The sequence below is a fragment of the Salvia hispanica genome, chromosome 1 (assembly GCF_029641045.1).
Source record: "Salvia hispanica isolate PSC_SH4W2 chromosome 1, Shi_PSC_v1, whole genome shotgun sequence".
In the NCBI taxonomy this organism is placed as follows: domain Eukaryota; kingdom Viridiplantae; phylum Streptophyta; class Magnoliopsida; order Lamiales; family Lamiaceae; genus Salvia; species Salvia hispanica.
In genome coordinates this window covers 48,642,571-48,662,492 of record NC_142692.1, presented here as the reverse complement: position 1 = coordinate 48,662,492, position 19,922 = coordinate 48,642,571, and the positions used below count along the sequence as shown (strand labels likewise).

The following is a 19,922-nucleotide window of genomic DNA, read 5'->3' as shown; positions in this document are numbered from 1 at the left end:
AAGACAGTCTGGATAAAAAGATACTCCACTCCACAATATATAAGAGAAAAAAAAATGTTGATGAAGCGATAGATAAAAAGAAACGCCAATTGGGGAGTATAAGTAATTATCTCATCGTGTATTGTATTTTTTTTTCTCATGAACCCTATGTACAATATATCATATTATTAGAAATATTTTTAAAATTGAAAATTACAATTATTTTAAGTTTAAATCACGGTTTATTTGAAAAGAAATCTAATTATTTCGACTTGTCTCCTTTTTTGGCAGTCAACAACACTATATTCGGATACAAAAATCTTCACTATCTTTCTCACCACTTCCCAACAATTTTTATTGAAAATTAAAATTGTAGTACTCCATGCACAAATAAATACTCCCTCCGTCCCCCATAATTTTACCCAGTATTCCATTTTAGTCCGTCCCACATAATTTTACCCATTTCAAATTAACCATAAATGGCAAAAAAAAAAAAAAAAAACACTCCTCACACCCACCCCAACACCCACAATTAATCGGTCTGTCCGATTTCACTCTCACCTTTCCACATTCACTCCCACCCACCTATTCACATTCACTCCCACCCACCGACTCTACCATTTCACCCCCACCCCCAATTTCGTCGAAAACCCTAGATCTTGAGAGATCCATATGCAATGGCTTACTCGGCCGACTCATCTCCTTGTTCTTTATTGTTAGATCTGGAAGATCTCGTCGTTCCAGATACGCCGGAACATCTTTGGCCATCTGACTCCGCCATCGGAGAATCTGTCGTCGTCGGAACCCTAACCGACACTGTTGTTCCCGAAACCCAATTTGATGCATCCATTCCCGAGTATGTTGACTGTGGTTGTGGTTGCCCCTATTACGGTCCACCACCACTAGCCACCCCCTCCGACTTTCCACCAGCCTCCTCCATCGATCCAGCTCAAGCCACCCCCCACCGTGTGTATTCTAGCATTGAGAGGCAGATGCTTGCTATTCCCGAGTATGTTGACTGTGGTTGTGGTTGCCCCTACTACGGTCCACCACCACCAGCCACCCCCTCCGGCTTTCCACCAGCCTCCCCCATCGATCCAGCTCAAGCCACCCCCCACCGTGTGTATTCTGGCATTGAGAGGCAGATGCTTGCTATTCCCGAGTATGTTGACTGTGGTTGTGGATGCCCCTACTACGGTCCACCACCACCAGCCACCCCCTCCGGCTTTCCACCAGCCTCCCCCATCGATCCAGCTCAAGCCACCCCCCACCGTGTGTACTCTGACGTTGAGAGGCAGATGCTTGCTATTCTTCTGCCCAAGTTTTTAGATCTTATCTAAGTATGTTGTCTCTCAATTTTGGTGTTTTCCGATTGGGTTTGAGGCTATGCTTCTTTGTTGGGTTGGAGGCTGGGTTGGAGACTATGCTTGTTTGTTGGACGTGGAGGCTGCGGTTGTTTCATGGGTTGGAGGCTGTGATTTTTTGCTTGAGTTGGAGGCTGTGGTTGTAGGTTGGGTGAGAGGTTGTGGGTGTTGGTGTGGATGATTGTTGGGTTGGAGGCTTTTTGCATTTGCCCCTATGATTGTTGTTGCTCATGTGTTGCTAATTGAGATGATGTTATTTGTGTTGCTGCTATTGATTTGTGCTTCTGATATTGAGCTGATGCTAATTCAGAAATGTTATTGATCTGTTCCATGTGATGCTTTGCTATGTGTTAGTAAGCCACCCCTCTTGTTAGGTTAGGAGGCTTATGTGTGATTTAATTTGTTCCCTATGATGAGTTGCTAGTACTGATCTGTTATGCTTTGCTATGTGTTACTAAGCCACCCCTCTTGTTAGGTTTGGAGGCTTATGTGTGACTTGATCTGCTCCCTATGATGAGTTGCTTGATATGTTCCATGTGATGCTTTGCTATGTGTTAGTAAGCCACCCCTCTTGTTAGGTTAGGAGGCTTATTTTTGAGTTAATATAACCATGCTATCTGAGGGAAAATGCTCTTTACAAAACCATACAAAGTCATTACATAAGCCACCCCTATACAATGGTTAGGAGGCTGTGTTGTTAGTTAAGCAGCCTTATAAGCCACCCCATATACATGTATGGTTTGGAGGCTGCCCTATGATGACAATTTTCTGAGGGATTAGGACTTTAGAAGCCACCCCTACACTTGTAGGTCTGGAGGCCTTACAAAAGATGACAAAAAACAGTTGGTAGCATAAACCACACCTAATCCTGAGGCTTACACACCCAACTGACAAAAAATGCTTACTGCACTTAGAAGCCTACAGCTCTACTGATACCTGAGATGTCATATGATGTGCTGACATCATTATCAGGTTATTGAAGGTATGCCACAGCAGCCTTGACAATCTCTTCCTCAACCTCCAAAGTGATTGGAAGTATCCCCAGCCTTGATAACCTTTCTTTTTTCATGTGTGGAGTTTTGTAGCCATTTCCCCCTTCCACCTTCAATATCTCAGTAAGACAACCTTGAAGAGTTAGGAAAACATTATTGAGTGTTTGTGCACTAAGTTCATCAAAAGAGCTTTGCACATTCCTCAGCAAATCATCCACTCCATTAGCCACTTTTTCATATTGTATAGACTGGATGGCTCTGAAAAAACCTAAATCCAACACATTACAATCAGGGAATTAGGTGGTTGGCAAATGATATGGAATTTGAAACCCTCTGTGTTTGCTACTGCTTGAAATTCTGCATCATTGTGGTTTATGTGTGGTCTGGCATTGTCTTGTTGAATGAATATCTCCTTGCTTATATTCTCTGGCCATTTAGCCTTGATTGCTGGTATGATCTGCACATATATATGTGATGTGTTTTAGTGGGATGCAGAAAAATGGAAACAAAAACAGTGTACCTTTTGAACGAGGCATTCTCTCATGACTTCCTTGTTCACTGATTGAATGGGCTTTGTCTCTAAGGTGCCTCTTGGTCTGTTCTTGGAACCTCTCTTTGCTGGCTCTTTAGTAGTGAATGGAAAAATGCCCATTTTTCCATCAAATATGACTTCTCCATTTTCTGCAATATATGGTCTACACACAGCACACATAAACATGACCTTCGTGATGAATCGCTTTGACTTACATGATCTATATGGCTCTTCTTCATCTGGCAGCAGGTAGTATCTATCCGTAGTCTTAGTCATGAAAAACCACTTCTCATCAATGTGCACTACATTGTGCATTGTGTGATATTTGAGCATACCATTGAACACCACAGGTTGAACATGAGTGAGACCCCATTTCATTCTTGCTAATTTGTTTGCGGCAGTAAGTAGTGGCTTAACTGCATTTGTGTGTGGCCTGAGCCTACCATCTTTCACCATCCTGCCTACGGTAGTCTTGCTTAACTCAAGCTTCACAGCCAACTTACGGATGGTACCTCTTTCAAGGATTGAAAGAGATCTTACCTTGTTAGTATCAAGCTAAATTTCATCTTTGTGCTTGAAGCCTTTAACACGGTCTCTTATGTTGACAGGTAGTCCACTCTGGATCTGTTTTTTGGCCTCTAACCAGATCGTATAGACTGTCTTCCGGGTCACTCCAAACTCCTTTGCTGCCTTCTGAAAACCTCCATATGGCACATTACCTAAATGGCTCGACTGTAGCAGACTTTGAGCTATCAAATTTTTGGTGGTCACTGGTATGACGTGTGACTCTCTGTTTCTGGCTCTGTTTCCGGCAATATCTCCGGCGATGTCTCCGGCAGCAGGCTCCATAGCCCAGTGATGAAAATTTTCTGAGGGCAAATGTTTAAAAACTCTCCTTTAGTTGTGTAGGTAGTCCTTTTATAGATGATGGTAGTTGGAGTTTACCTCCTAATTTGTGTGTAAAGATGTTGTACTCCCTCCTAGAATTTGTTTTTAAGTTTAATGGGATTTGGGATTTCCCTCCAAAAAACTGCAATTTGTAATGTGATGGAAGTTTTATGAAAATATGCAGCAGCCTATTTATTCAAATTTGATGTTTTATGAAAATATACTGCATCATTTCGGCAGAATATGTTTCTAATTTTGGGCAGCAGATTTGTGTGTGGTAGGGATGATTAAAACATTAGCTAGAATAAAAAATGGAAGAAAAAAAATTTAATTATACTCCAACAGCCACAAAATCAATATTTCAACAAAAAGTTAAAAAAAATCAAAATGAGACACCCCTTTTCACTACATATCTTCATTTAAATCAAAGTCAAACAATATTTCTTAAAATCCGTGCCAAGTCAAAGTGAGTAAAATTATAGGGGACGGAGGGAGTAGTATTATACTCCTTATTAAAGTAGTAAACCAACACAATGATTGACAAAAGTAAATATATTGATTTTTCACATATAACTTATTCAAGATCATATACAAAATTCCCAGCGCCGAATTGTGAGGAAAGGAAAATCGACCCATGCACAAATAAAACGAGTACTAAAAATTAGATGATATTCTAATGAAAAGCAACTAAAATTGACAGTCTACTTATGTACTACTTCAACTTTATCTTTTATACTCCCTACATTAAAGAAGAGGTCTTCCACTCTCCCACATGCCTCACACACACACACGCACACGCACACGCACACGCACAGTGCATGCATATGCATCTTTCCCTTCATATCACACCACTACCAATTTTGTGCTTCTTTTTTTCTATGATATCATAATCATCAATGTCTCTTTTTTTCCCTTTTCAGACAGGTGAGATGGTCTATTAAAATTCAAATTTCAATCTTCCAGACAAAGAAAACCTCTTTTCTTTTATCTATCCCATCTATAGTGACCTATTCCTGCCCTCCTTTTACTTTATCCAACCTTTATCTCCCCCTTTTCCCCCTCTCTTTATATCTCTATCTTTCTCTCTCCACCCAAATGCCTTAATTTTCGGTCATATTGAAATAACCCTACATTATAAGACCTAAAAATTTGATGATAATTGCTTCTACACTTCCAATTTTCAGTTTCCACCACCATGGATATTGCTCCCAAGCTTCTCTTCTCACTTCTCCTCTCCACTCTCATTCTCCACTCCTCTGCCTCAGGTATGCTTTCATATATACTCTAATAATCGAAATATACAAAATAGTGATGAATGATAAGCGAGAAAATGCGAATTCAGGGCAAATGCAAACTATCCGTTGGAGCCGCAAACACACTACTGAGCACGACGCCACCTTCCCCACCACCACGCCGGCCATCGTCACCGTCCCCTCCTCCGCGCCGGTCACCGTCACGCCAACCACACCTCCTGCGGCGCCGGTGGTGAACCCCGTCGTCGCACCGCCGGTAATCACCGGAGCTCCGCCCACCGCCATCAACCCTCCTGCGGCGCCGGTGACAAATACCCCGGCCGTGGCCCCTCCGGCGACCGCCACCGGTGCGCAGAGATGGTGCGTGGCGAAAAGCGGAGCGCCGGAAAAGAGCATTCAGGCGGCGCTGGATTACGCCTGCGGGATCGGCGGAGCGGATTGCTCCACCATCCAGCAAGGCGCGAGCTGCTACAACCCTAACACGCTCCAAAATCACGCCTCCTACGCCTTCAACAGCTACTACCAGCGGAATCCCCTCCCTACCAGCTGCGATTTCGGCGGCGCCGCCTCCCTCACCACTTCAAATCCAAGTAAGCACATTCCAATTTCTAATTAATCGCGATCTAGCCAGAACCGGAACTGACAAATCACCGTAAACAAACGCGCAGGCTCCGGTTCATGCGTTTACGCAGCATCAGCCACGACGGCGACGCCGGTGAGCACTCCCCCGGCAACTGTATCTCCGCCGACGACGACAGCGCCACCGATTAGCTTAACTCCGCCGACAATTGCGTCTCCGGTGACGGTGAATCCCAATCCGACGCCGACTACGACTACACCGCCATCATCAACCGGAGCATCGCCGACACCGACGGGGTAAAATTGAGATGAAGCAACTTAGGGTTTCTGTTAATTACAAATCTAATTTGATTTTGGTTGATTGTGTTTTGATGGTGAGCAGATTAGGCATACCTCCGAGCATATTGAATTCGAGCAATCCTGGTATGGGAGGCGCGACGGCGGGGTTCGGAATCGGAGATGGATCTCCGGTTGCCAACATGACAACTGCTGTTTCAGGATCGAGCGGGATTGAGCCGTTTGTGGGGTGCATTGTTGCGGTTGCAGCCATTGTAGTGTTGGGGATGTAGAAGAAGGCCGTTGCAGATTGCTTGCTCTACAGTTTTGGGGGTTTGCAGAAACCGTAGTCCAGATTTTGAACTGATCTATATATCATATTTATGCATATGCAACATTGAGAGATTAGGATTTGGTTTCCATTAATGATAGAACTAAACTCTATTAGTTTTGTGTACAAATAATTATTACTAGTACTTGTTATCACCTTCCTCTGTTATGATGAATCGTGAATCCTCTGTTCTTGCATTGTACTTTCTCCGTCTAAATTCGTCACCATTTGATTCGGCACAGATTTTAAGAAATGTAATAGAAAGTGAGTTGAAAAAGTTAGTGACATGTATGTCCTATTTTTATATATTAGTTTTAAAATAAAATATGAGTGAGAATGGGTTAGTGGGATGTGAGGTCCATTATCAAAAATGATAAAAATGAAAATGACAAATTTTTAGGGACGGTCAAAAAAGAAAATAGGTGACAAATTTTCAGAGACGGAGGGACTAGTATAATTACATTACCATCTCCAAACTTTGGCTTAAGAAACCTAGTTTTGTGATTAGACATTTAGGATCTCTCTTCAACTTTGACTGCTTCATCTAACTTTATACCTCAAATAAAACCTTGTCTTTCAAGACTTGATTCGAAATTCAATGTGAGTTTTGATGGACACGAGAGAAAATATTGAAGGCGGATGGATTACTTGATGACTATATAACCACAACATATTTCAAAATTCTACAAATATTGATTGTTGTCAAATAGTACTAGTACGTAATAATGCAACCAAATAATTTCTCTTTAAGGTCGTCGAAGCTGGGAATTTGGTTTCTCAAATTCAGGGCTAAACACAAATCGCATGGTAATAAAGTATAATTGAAATTTAGCCTTCAATTTTCCTTTTTAAAATCATTAAGACACGATTTTGGAACATGCATGTGAGATGGTACTAGACTACTAGTACTATGTTCCAATTTGGGATGTCGGACGCACACATTTTCAACCAAGGCCTGCATGGTCAGCATAATTAATGCCCCAATCTACCTTTCTGAAAATGAATTAACACTCTTCTCATTCAACCAAGGCCTGCATGGTCAGTATAATTTATTTTTAACTAAATTTCAGTAAGTATAATTCTAAACATGTCTGTTTTATGCCCAATTTTGATGAAATCTTAAAAAAATTGACTGTTAACCCTACTACTCCCTCCATTCCACATAATTTTATCCAGTATTCCATTTTGGGTCATCCCATAATTTTACACACTTCACTTTTACTATTTTTGGTAGTGGACCACATATTCCACTAACTCATTCCTACTCACATTTTATTATAAAACTAATACTTTAAAAGTAGGACCCACATCCCACCAACTTTTTCAACTCACTTTTAATTAGATTTCTTAAAACCTGTACCGGGTCAAAGTGGGTAAAATTATGTGGGACGGAGGGAGTAATAAATACTACCTCCGACCACGAAAAATAGGACACTTTGTTAGTGGCACAGGTTTTAATGTAGAATTGGTAAAGTAAAAGAAAAGGGAAAAAACAAATAAGAGAAGAGTAGTGTTAGGGTGTCTCCGGTGGCGCCCCTCCACTAGCCCTTCCCACAAAAACTGCATGTCACGTCAGCACTAACCCTTCCCATTTCACTGCAACATCACTAGCCCTTCCCACAATTAAATTAATTCTCAATTAAAATTAAAATTCACGGAATTAAAATTCGACACGAATACGAACGGAAAATACGAAAATTACATTACATAATTAAAAAAAATTACATAATTAAAAAAAATATATAATTTTAAAATAAAATTACATAATACCCTCGGCTCTCACTCCTCCTCCTCGTCCTCGTCCCCATCGCCCGTGCCGCTGCCGCCTCCGACGTCCCCGCCCCCGATCTCGACGCCATAATCATCAATGGGTGGCAGCCTTAAATCGCGCCGACATTGGTCGACCACCTCCTTGCACAGCCTTTTCAACACTGGATGCTGCGCGTTATACCACTTCATAGTGCTCTGCATCAGGGTCTTCGTTTGCTGCGCGCGGGCGAGGACGTCGTCCTCTGGGCCTCCTGGGGCCTCCGATTCGACCTCGTAGGACCCGCTGCCGCTGCCGCTTCCCCTTGCCATCCGCTGCGCAGCCTGTTGCCCCATCGGGCGCCGACGACGGCGAGAGTCTGTTCGTGGTAGCGGGGCCTCTTCCTCGGCTTCGGGGAGCTCGTGCGAACCAGCACTGCTGCTGTACTCACCGGAAGAGTTGATCTTCGTCCGCTTCCAGCCTGATTCGACACCAAGCGCAAACTTTTGCGAATCCTTGACCACGAGAAAGGCCTCCCACTGGTCAAACTCTTTGATGTTCAAATATCGGTTGGGGAACTGGGCCAAGGTTTGTCTCCTCACATCATCCTCAGACATGCCGCTGCTTACCATGCGCATGTTGTTTTGGTAGAGGGCGGCAAAACGACTGAGCTTAGGCCTCAACCGAAGCCACTGTTTCCGGCATTGCTCGGGTATGCAGGGCTTCACCCCAGGCGGTTTGACGTTGCGGTAGGCGGCACTAATGCGATGCCACATTCGGTCAACATACTGGTTCGCCCCGACATAGGGATCCTCTACAACACCGATCCATGCCTTCGCAAGCGCGGCATTTTCCCACACGGTCCAGATCGTCCTCCTCCTCCTCTGCCCCCGTGTGCGATGAAGAGCTCGGGACTTTGCCCTTGCCCTTGCCCCTACCCCCGTCTCTGGCCTTGCCCTTGCCTTTGCTCCTGCCCCTTGCAGCTGGCTCCGCCTCATCGGGAGTCTCACGGATCGGCGATAGCCCCAGATCCTCAAAAGAGAAAGTCTCGATGCCGGCGTACTAAGTCTCCGGAACAGTACTAGGGGAATCATCGGCCAACAAATCTATACATGGCCGATACACAGATTCCCTAGGCGTCCTCGGGCTCCGCCTCTCCATCGACCCACCCACCGACATATTTGGCGGCGTACCGCCCATCCCCACTGCCCCGGGCATCATCCCTTCCACCCCCGCCATATTTGGTGGCATACCGCCCATCCCCGCTGCCCCTGGCATTGTCCCACCCATCCCCAACATATTTGCCGGCATACCCGCTGCCCCTGACATCATTTGACCCATCTGACTCATCCAACTGTACATAGTGTAGAACATTTGGGGAGTCATCGCCGGCATACCGCCCATCCCCGCCATCCCCACCATCTGGGGATTCATCTCCGCCGTCCCCGCCATTTGGGGATTCATCCCCGCAAAATTTCCCTCCGATCCGATGGGAATCGAGGGTGTGTTTCCTCCGCTCGTGGTGGGGGAGTTTCTATTGTACTCCATTGTAGTAGAAATGAAATTTGTAGATTTAGAGAGAGAAACTTGTCAACACAAGTGGTGTGAATGAAATGAAGTTGGGGGAGCCCTATTTATAGAGTTTTTTTTTTTTTTTTTAAAAAAAAATTAAAAATGTCGGACGTCCGACCTTCGCCACAGTGGCTGACGTCCGGTCGAACGTCGACGCGAGGGGCGAGCCCATCGCAGGGGCACTCGGGACGGGCGTGGGCGGACGTCCCGCTCACTACGGCGGACGTCCGGTCGCCCGTCGCCAACGGGCGAACGGGAAGGGCGACGGTGGAGACACCCTTAGTGGAATGTGATGTCCATATTATTAGTAAGTGAAAAGAGAAAAAAGTAAAAAGAAGTTGAAAAATTACCTTTTTTGAATGTGCCCTATTTTTTCGTAGACAACCAAAAATGATAAATATGCCCTATTTTTTTTGGACCGAGCGATATAAATTACAATCAATTCGGTTCCTTTTACGATTTTGTCAAAAGTGAATTGGCTGTCAAAATGGGTCAAAAACCAGACACAATCGATAAGTAAGAACACAAAAATATCAAACTACAGCATATGTTTTAGACCGAATCGCAAAACGCACAAATATTTATAACCAGTAATTGACTTTTATTCTTTATTTTTTATAATGACACCAAACTTTGGCAAAGATGTATATATTCACTTGATATACATACTACAATAATTCCATTTAAATTGTGGACGTATAACAAGGGCATCTATTCATAATAGAGAGGGGCCTCGACAATGAAAAATTGATGGAGGCCCTACTACAAATAGTACATAATTTTTTACAAATGAAATAAGGTCTTCCCCACTAAGCTACTCATCTATGATTCTAATCTAAAATAATCTTACCTAATCCTCATATACAAAAGCAGCACATAAATAATCTACAACACTTACCTCTTTGAGAACATAACTAAGACCAACATCGACATGGAAACAGCAATCTTGAAACCTGAGTTTTCCCAGAAGTTGTGCTTGTTGCTGCTCGCACCAGGAGACATAGCGTGTTCCTTGGCTGCCAACTGATCTCTTAGTTCATTTAGAGTTTTATCCCTTCGCTCTCCCATCTGCAGAATATAGATATGTCAATTTTGAGGTGATCACCGTCTAAGAAAGAGTGGTGGCGGTGGTGTAACCATCATTTTGACTTACAAATAGGCAACACTACAGGTTGTTAACGTCAAAACTAAATGTTCAAACTCACCCTTTGGAGCTTGCGCGTTTGAGCTCGTGCTTCTTGAAGACAGAACTCCAACTTTAGGACTTTCTTTTTCAATTCCAGATCTGCTCTACGATGCTTTTCTAGCTGTGTAAACAAACAAACTAGGACTTATTAGTTCCCACTTCCCAAAAATAGGTGTTTTGCAAGCAGATGAGGGTGCATAAGTTTAAATACTCAATGATACCTGAGATTCGAGCTCTTTAGTCTTCAGCTTCCAGTGAGCAGACATAAACCTGATTTCATCTTTCAACTGTGCTATTTCTTGATCTTTGATTGTTAAAAGCTTATTGATATTCTTGTAATTTTTTGGAGACGTCTCATCCAAAATTTTCCAGAGCTCACAATCTTTATCTGCTCCCGCCTTGGTTAATGCTTGCGTGATCTCATGCTCAATTTTTGATACTTCATCTTTTAATTGCATTTGAGAAACTTCTCTGGCTAGAAGATCCTTCTGTAAAAGATCTAATTGCTCTCTCAGTTTATCTACACTAGTCTTCTGCTCTAGTAAAGAGCAGTTTTTCTCTTCTAATTCTTTTACCAGAGCCGAACACTGCATCTGTGCAGATTGTGCAGATAGTGCACTTGCATCAGCAGTTGCCCTGGTTAACGATAACTGTAGTCTCAGATCATCCATTTCTTTGACATACTGCATTAAATAAGCACGACAACGCTTCAAAACAACTATGTACGTTTATAGATGACAATATAGTACTGAGAAAGTGAGGATCAGTTTCCCTGAAATAACAATATGTCATCATAATATCAAATCGACCAATGAAGAAACATAGGTAATGCATTCTTGTAAGAATGTCGTTGCATAAAACCATGAGACAGATCAGGAGCTTACTAGGACAAGAATACAGAATTATTACAATTCTCATATCCAATAAAGCAATCACATTTCATTCTCATAGGAATTTTATTTACTAATACTATAAAATTTTGTTTCATGGAACTGGAGTTTCCTCAGAAGATCCCGTTATAATTCTCATGTATAGAAGATCAATAAGCAAAACATCAAATATTTATATAAAAAAAACAAAAAAAAATGATCAAGAAGAAATGTGAAATTCCATTAAGCCTTAAATCTGTAAATGCAGAAATGAAAAATGCTTCTAAACAGACAAGAAAACTTCCCAAGAAAGATAGCTAAAACCATCCAACAATTTTTGCCACTTCAATTTTTTAATAAGAATTTTTAGTGTATTAACGAATATTAATGACCTCCAAAAAGATGAATAATAAGAATTAAATAGAATAAATATATTCCAAAAACATATCCGAACATCTGAATCGAGAAGAAAAGTCATTAAGCACAATTTAAAAAAAGAGCATTGAAAGCCACAATCATAAAGCAGCAGTTTCAAGATTCCATATTCATGCCAACTACATGCTAATCATAGGGGGACAAGTCACTAGAAACATTCAAATCAGAATACTATACTAAAGAAGACAATTTATAGTTTGACATAATGTTTGAGTATAATCGATCTCACCATACATAAACAAACAAGAAAAGACAAACTGAGAAAGCCAAGAAGCACCTTATGTGTTTGGCAGAGAAGATGCGTCTAATATAAAACAAAAAACAAATCACTAATTCAATACTCATGTTATCAGATCGCATCAAATTTGCCAGACCAAAAATTCAAAAAGTTGAATCCTAAAATTAACAGAATTCAGCATGCAAAACTGCAAAAAAAGAAAAAGAAAAAAAAAAAAAAACTCGGTATACCATTTCAGCAGCAGTATTTGAGGCCTGTAGCTGCGCATTCTTCTCCTCTAAACTCTTCTCCAACTGACAAATCTCCTTTTCCATTTTCTTCAGTTTAGTTTCTGCTTCCTATAAAATTGAAATCAAAATCAAAAGTGAACAAGTTTAATTATTCAGGAGATCTAATCTTTCTCCCAAAGGAAAAAAGTGGGAGCCACCTCAGATTGCAAAATTAATAAGAACAAAAAGGTAAACAATAACTATTTCAAATCTAACTTTTTCGAATAAAATTGAAATTGATGCAGTCAAATAAGTCAGATTCGTGAGGCATGCCTGTCTAGTTAGGGTTTCTCTGACAACGGACTGCTCCTGAGAAGCCAGGCGGCTGCGCACCTCCTTGAGCTCCGCCGCGAGCGACACCACGTTTCGCCGGAAACTCTGCTTCTTCTCGCTCAGATCCTTGAGCAGCGGATCCACTTCCCGCACCATCAACGGTGCCTCTGACATCACGATCTGGCCTCCTCCTTAAACGACGCCGCAGATTGAAAAGCGTAGGGCATTGAAGAAAATAAAAGAAGGAATTGTTCACTTAATCAATCAACTCTCCCTTAGCAATTAATGAAAGCGAGCCTCGTCTACATACATCGCCATCTGCATGTGAACAGATTGCGTGCAGCATTTAATATTCAGATAATTAAAAAATATACTAATATATGCTGCAATTATTTTCTCACAGTGCAATTCAAAAATTGAAACGAAAGTTTGAAACAGTTGAAAACACTCAACCTCAAGAGAATAGATAGCAACCACACATTTCTCGCTTTGAACATTCAAATTGCATTTGTATTCACTACTTTCACATGAGCCGAAATAATTTCAAAAATAAAAAATAAAAACCGTTAGAGAAGAGCAGGAGATGCATACTTCCGTGAGTCGATCGATTTCAGCTACCTACAAAGCGAATTCGCCACAAAATTGATGCTCTAACCATTCAAATTTGAGGGGAGAGAGAGAGAGGGGTGGGTTGACAGGTAGAGAAAAATTAAATGCGGAAATTCGCGAATAATGGAGAGTCGTTGATTATAATTGGTATAGTTGCTGGCGATGATCGAGAGAGAGGGTGAATGAAGACAAAACAGGGGGGCGGAGCCTAGGAGTTCCCGAGCCTCAGGTGTTGCGAAGATGACAAGATTCGAACCTGGTTCGGATGAGCTCAGCGCGGCAATATGAAATTTGACATCTGAGCACGTGGAGGGCTTCATGGCTCACGTGTCATGCTTGGGCTTGGGTTGGGCTCAGGCCCAACTATATGGAACCAAATGTAATTTACTACTGAATCACTGCTACTGTATAGTTTGAACGACTATAATAAATAAAGTAAATTCATTAATGAAAATTAGGCAAATATATTAATGACCTAAGGTCTAAGTTTCATAATGCAAAGGGGTTAAAAATAAATATTAAGTTAAGGTACTTGACTTGCGATAGTTTGTAAAATTTTAAACGTTTCTTTCAATTTAGAGTAGATTTTAGGTGGTACACTTCTTATGAAAGGATTGGATCATGATGCTTTTATTGCAGTGAGTGATTAATGCATATATACCAAAAAGTCTCCTACCATTATCTAGATTAGGCTCCATGCTTTAAAAATCGCTTTGAATACGATGATTTGACCTTTCAAGCATATAGTAAGCTAGATTTATTTAACATATACGTAATTTAAATTCAAAAGTATGCTGGATTTATTTAACAAAAATAAAAGTAAGCTAACAAACATTTAATTTTTTAAAAAGTTGAAGTTTACATAGTTTTATTAAATTTTTACATATAACGTACTATACATGAATATAAGAATATTTAAATCATCAGGGGATCTTGACTCGTAAAACAACGCATCACCCTACTCGATTCGCAACAAGTACTAATATATTGAGTACTAAACAAAGCGATGACACATTAATTGTATGATAAAATAACAATTAAAAACTTAATTTAATTATATTAATAACAAACGTCCATTTTTATGTTGACCAAAAAAAGAACACTTAATTGGCATCAATCACGTCTCTAGATATGAGATTCCTATGACGATTTGAGACCCATCTAAACAAAAAAACACAGGTTTATTCATATTATATTGCAATATCTTTTTAAGTTCAGTATATAAACTAAATTATCTCAAAACAACGACTTAAATATCTAATAAGAGCATCCACAATAGCGGCTAGCCGAACTATTGCAATCGGCCAGCGCCGAATCGGCGAAAAAATCGACGTGGGCTAGCCGATTTGAGGGCGCTGGCCGCCATTGTGGTGTGCCGATCGACCAGCGCCAATTTTAAGTTTTTTTTAGAACTTTTTTTTTGAAAACCTATATATACGCGATTTCATTTTCATTTTCATTTGCACCACTTGTTTTAACGAGTTTTCTCTCTCTCTAAATTTATGTACAAGAGCAACATCGAGCGATGAGTAACGCGGGTGGTAGCAGTGGTGGTCGTGGTGGTAGTGGTGGGGATACTGAGGAGTACGAACGACAGATGAACGAGGCTATGGAGGCCTACATGAACCGCGAGCTAGAGCGGTACATGCGAAGGGTCGAACAGCAGGCGGTACATCGCCCTCCACCGGTAGTCCACCGCTGAGCAGTGATTGATCGGGATCACGTAGCTGCACATCAGCGGCTATATGACGACTACTTCGCTCCGGACCCGCGGTTTCCAGCAACCATGTTCAAGCGGCGTTTTAGAATGCGCATGGAGTTGTTTATGCGTATCGTTGACGCTTTAGAGCGTCGATATCTTTATTTCCGCTTCAGGCGCGATGCGGCTGGCAGACCCGGCCACACCCCTATCCAAAAGTGCACGACGACAATCAGGCAGTTGGCGTACGGAGGCGCGGTAGACATGTGGGATGAGTACCTCCACATCGGTGAGACGACTTCTCTGGAATGTCTGAAGTTTTTCTGTCAGGGCGTGATTCAAATTTTCGGTGAACAGTACCTTCGAAGCCCTACCCCCCCAAGATTGTCAGAATCTGATGCAGATGCACGAGGAGCAGCATGGGTTCCCCGGGATGTTAGGCAGCATAGATTGTATGCATTGGGAGTGGAAGTACTGTCCAATTGCCTGGAAAGGGGCCTACACGATCGACTACAAGGGAAAGAATCCCACGATGATCCTCGAGGCCGTAGCTGATTACCGGCTGTGGATCCGGCATGCGTATTTTGGGGTAACCGGGTCGAACAACGACCTCAACGTCCTCAACTCGTCGCCCCTCTTTAACGAGAAGTGTCAGAGCATCGGTCCAGCCGTCTCATTTGTGGCCAACGGCAACCAGCATGATATGAGCTACTACTTGGCGGATGAGATATACCCTAGGTGGCCTGTCTTTGTGAAGACGATCAGGCACGCGGCGGATGACAAGAAGGCCTACTTTGTGGAACGGCAGGAGTCGGCGCGCAAGGACGTGGAGCGCGCATTTGGTGTGCTCCAGTCTCGATGGGTGGCAATTAAGGGTCCAACGCGTTTGTGGGATGTCAAATGCGTTGCTGATATAATGTACGCCTGCATTATCATGCACAACATGATCGTCGAAGACGAAAGCGTACAACTGACTAGTTGGACCAATGACGATGAAGCCGGTCCGCGCCACGGAACGGCCACCCCTAGCGTACGACATGGGGTACCTCACGATGAAGTCGGCCGCCTCCAGGAATATGCCGACATGCGCCAAGTGGATGCTCATATTCAACTCCAAAACGATATAATTGAAGAGTTGTGGGTACGGAAGTCTGCACGGTGATAGTTTTTTTTTTCTTTATTATGTAATTTTTTTTAATGAATGTACTTTTTTTTAATGCAATTAATGAATTTTCCCGTATATGTCTCGTAAATTTAATTCCGTAATTTAATCGTAAATTTAATTCTGTAAAATGTAGTAGTTTTGAATTATTTTTATTGCGGCTGGCCTATTTGAGTAAATGCTGACGTGGCAGGTGGATTCTTAGTGCTGCTGACGTGACAGGAAGAGAGAGTGGCTGACCTATTCTTATTGTGGATGCTCTAATCTAAAAAAGACGATATTACTAGTATATACAGAGTACTACATGTAACGCGAAAACCCACAATATTAACTCAGCCGTATACAATAAGACCAAAAAAATGTCTTATGAATACGGTAATAACAAGTCTAAATATCAAAGGCAGTGATAAAATTATGAAAGAGTGTTACCAATACAATGTGAAGCTGTCAAATAAAATCAAACTGCTTACAACATTCCTCACAAAATAATGATCATGAAAGACTACATTATTTTTTCACAGAAGCTGTAGGGAAATGATCATTTCCTTGCTCCTCTAGTTCGAAATGGCCAATCATATCACTATTCTCAGCTCATGAGGAACGCACAGTTGCTATTCATGCTCATCAACTTCATCTTATTCCCTGCTAGCTGCCATATATAAAAGTTCCACTTAAGGTGGTTATTTGCTTGTTCAGGCATGCTCGACACTTCCTTTTCAATCATAACTAGTATAATACTATAATTCTCAGTTTACTAATATGCTAATGACATGTTTGGTAGGGGTGATAACTCATCTAGGGACGGAATTTTATGAACAAACATGGCCTTAGATGCATGTCTAATGCAAGTAGTAGCTATTTTCTTATCAAATTCGGATCACACTGAGCTTGTAAATAAACATAATAACGTGCTAAAGATCCACCATAAGTGCTTTCATTAGAATCGATCATAGATAAATATTCTTTCATCATAATAACTGATAACGGACTTGCATCAACAAAATAGGCAAATATGCGATCTATGTTTACCAATATTATCCCAAATAAATAAATAAAAATAACTACATGTTTCTAAGGATATCTGGTTACCATCTATATTTAATATAATGCACAACATAAGCAACTAGCTATAAAAAATACATGTTCCGTATTAACAAATCAATGAACAAATCAATAAGCAACTAATTGCTTCTATGCCATTTTTGCCCAAGTCATACGGAATAAATGCATGATGCCATAAATTGCAACCACCAATTTTAGGAATTCAAGGATGGGAAGTAATTTTTTTTTTTTTAACTTTATGCAAGATTGTATTTCAGGTAAACTAGACCTACTACAATGTGAGACACATAGTACAATATTATGACATAATGATATAGCATCCCTTTTCTATACATTGGCCTGTCAAATGTGGTTCCAAATGTCTTCATTCGCAGTGATACCAAAGAAAAATATCATGGACAAAAGGCTGTTCAATTAGCAGATAGCGCTTCTAAAATCTGGAGCTATTTGACATGTTGTATTAACAATGATATCAAGATGACAAAAATTGATGATTTTGGAATTATGGAAACTAGTTCAAGTCCCCAAACAGTAGAGTAAATTTTAATACAATAACCAAACAGGGAAACTATATTTTCTCATACGAGGTGATCATACTCCAATATTCATAGTTTGGTTAATGGCGCATATTGAAAAGAAAGAACGAGTTAGATAATAAAGGTTAGTTTGCGGAGCATTATGTTGTCAATGCAAGATACCAGCAGTTTCAATAATATTATCTAATCTAGTGTAGCACAGTAACTGCAACCATAATACAAAAAGACAGAGGAGTGCACCGAGGGAAGTAAGTGTCAAGCAAAAGAAGAAATGTTTTATTCTTAGCATTCTAGAAATCTTGAAAGCTGGATAACAGAAAGCACAAGAAAAAAAGGGATACCTTCTCATTTGAGAAGAAGTGCACACGTAAGCCCTTCTTTGACTAATGTATTCACTGCATCCCTAAGTCTATAATAATCCCCAGCTACATTGTAAACCTGGTGAGAAATCCTTGCATACCCTGTTACTGGGTCAACCTCTCCCTCCAACGGTTCCCTATAGTAAATGGGCACCTCAACCTTAAAACACTCTCTCAAGTGCTTCCTCAACCTCAATCCATCTGCACCACTCTTAATTCCCAAGCAAGCCGGCATCCCCACCATAGCCATACTAGAGCATAACTCTGGGGGTGCCCCCAACTCTGTCCCCCATGCCTCGACCAACATCTTTGCCATCTCTACCACATTCTCATGATTCCTCGTCATTATCCCCTGAAGCCCGCCCTCGAACCTATTAAGAAACTCCATCACCTCCGGCAAGACGAGTTGAGCACTGTTATCTCTTGTCCCAGTCCACGAACTCTCCATTGCTAAACCATTGCCATACTCATGGGAGACAACAGGGTGGTGCAAGTCCGACAATTCATCGGACATTTTGCAGTACAAGAAGGCGGCCGAGGGAGGGCAAAACAACCACTTGTGCATATTACTAGTGTAAAAGTCAGCACCGATGCTTTTGACATCTATCTCAACGTTCCCAATCGCGTGGGCGCCATCGACAAATATCCTATCAACACCTTCATCTCTACACATTTTAACTAGCTCTATGATAGGTATGATAACACAAGGCATCGATGTAATGTGATCAATAATAGCCAACCTAATCTTCCTACCATTGGCTTTCCCCAATCGAAGCGCCTTTTCGAATTCAGAAACAATTTCGGAGCTAGATTTAACAGGGAAAGGGAGGTGGACCTCGATGACGTGGCCGCCGGTGCGGGAAATGTAGGCGTGGACGGATTTCTTAACGGCGCCGTAGGCGTAGTGGAGGAGGATGACGGCGTCGCCGGGCTGGAAGGCGGAGGAGGTGAAAGCCCTAGCGGTGTGCTGGAGGACGATGGCGGCGGCGGTGGTGGCGTTGTCGACGATGGAGACTTCGTCGACGTGATCGGCGTTGATGAGGTTCTGGATGAGGAGGCGCGTTTGGAGGATGGAAGGCTTGAGAGTGTTGTAGTAGAAATGATCGGGCTGGCGGAGGAAGAGGAGCTGGTGGCGGTGCTGGGCGGCGATGATGGAGGCGGGGCAGCAGCCGAAGCTGCCGTTGTTGACGCGGGCGATGGTAGGGTCGTGGTGCGAGAACTCCGATTGGATCTCCGATTGAGAAATTAGAGTTTGTTTGGAATTGGAATTGGCGGTGGCGGTGGCGGTGATAGGGCAGGCCATTTGGGGAAGAAATGAGAGAGAGTTAGTGGAAAAAGTAGTAATAGTGTAATCAACATAATCGAAAGTTGAGGATGAGTAAGCAATTGAATAAACCAATGCCAAAATGAATAGAATAACAATACCAGAAAAAGGAACAGGGACAAGTTTCTCTCTCCAAACGGCGGAGAAGCTGGTTGACTCTCTCTCTCTACACCTCACTGTGTTTGTTGCGCCTACACATCGTGACGTGTCGCACTCATATTATATTGGATTTTTAGTCCAACTTTAATAAATTAAGAGGAAACGAAATACACGATGAAACATGTAATGTTAACGTATTTAAATCAATCATTGATAACATCGTCACACTATATACTAGTTTCCAATTCAGAATTGGTTAAAATATTGTATATTAGAAATCAAATGTGAC

At 41.9% G+C, this 19,922-nt stretch overlaps 3 protein-coding genes and 1 pseudogene across 5 annotated transcripts; 1 reads left to right on the top strand and 3 right to left on the bottom strand.

The window, feature by feature from the left end:
• Window positions 1–1,971: 1,971 nt before the first annotated feature.
• Window positions 1,972–3,323, bottom strand: LOC125220475 (uncharacterized; annotated as a pseudogene).
• A 1,340-nt stretch (window positions 3,324–4,663) lies between these two features.
• On the top strand, window positions 4,664–6,396 carry LOC125218121 (Carbohydrate-binding X8 domain superfamily protein). Its single transcript, XM_048119722.2, has 4 exons — window positions 4,664–5,020; window positions 5,098–5,598; window positions 5,677–5,884; window positions 5,970–6,396. Exons 1-4 carry the CDS (start codon window positions 4,951–4,953, stop codon window positions 6,154–6,156), a joined length of 966 nt encoding a protein of 321 aa, XP_047975679.1. The 5' UTR covers window positions 4,664–4,950; the 3' UTR covers window positions 6,157–6,396.
• A 3,805-nt stretch (window positions 6,397–10,201) lies between these two features.
• LOC125217558 (nuclear envelope-associated protein 2-like) lies at window positions 10,202–13,532 on the bottom strand. Of its 3 annotated transcripts, none has more exons than XM_048119073.2 (6): window positions 13,375–13,532; window positions 12,784–13,101; window positions 12,472–12,579; window positions 10,921–11,382; window positions 10,719–10,820; window positions 10,202–10,581 (listed from the first exon to the last, which is right to left on the bottom strand). In XM_048119073.2, the coding sequence occupies exons 2-6, from the start codon at window positions 12,955–12,957 to the stop codon at window positions 10,408–10,410; spliced, it is 1,020 nt and encodes a 339-aa protein (XP_047975030.2). In that variant the 5' UTR covers window positions 12,958–13,101; window positions 13,375–13,532; the 3' UTR covers window positions 10,202–10,407. The 3 variants fall into 3 exon arrangements, with proteins under 3 accessions (XP_047975030.2, XP_047975032.2, XP_088919233.1); XM_048119075.2 differs by having other exon boundaries at window positions 12,784–13,008; window positions 13,375–13,506; XM_089063107.1 differs by lacking the exon at window positions 13,375–13,532 and adding an exon at window positions 13,237–13,254.
• Window positions 13,533–16,641: 3,109 nt separating this feature from the next.
• LOC125185700 (putative L-cysteine desulfhydrase, chloroplastic) lies at window positions 16,642–19,688 on the bottom strand. The gene is made up of 2 exons (XM_048082278.2): window positions 18,193–19,688; window positions 16,642–16,902 (listed from the first exon to the last, which is right to left on the bottom strand). The coding sequence occupies exon 1, from the start codon at window positions 19,511–19,513 to the stop codon at window positions 18,197–18,199; it is 1,317 nt and encodes a 438-aa protein (XP_047938235.1). The 5' UTR covers window positions 19,514–19,688; the 3' UTR covers window positions 16,642–16,902; window positions 18,193–18,196.
• Window positions 19,689–19,922: the final 234 nt, after the last annotated feature.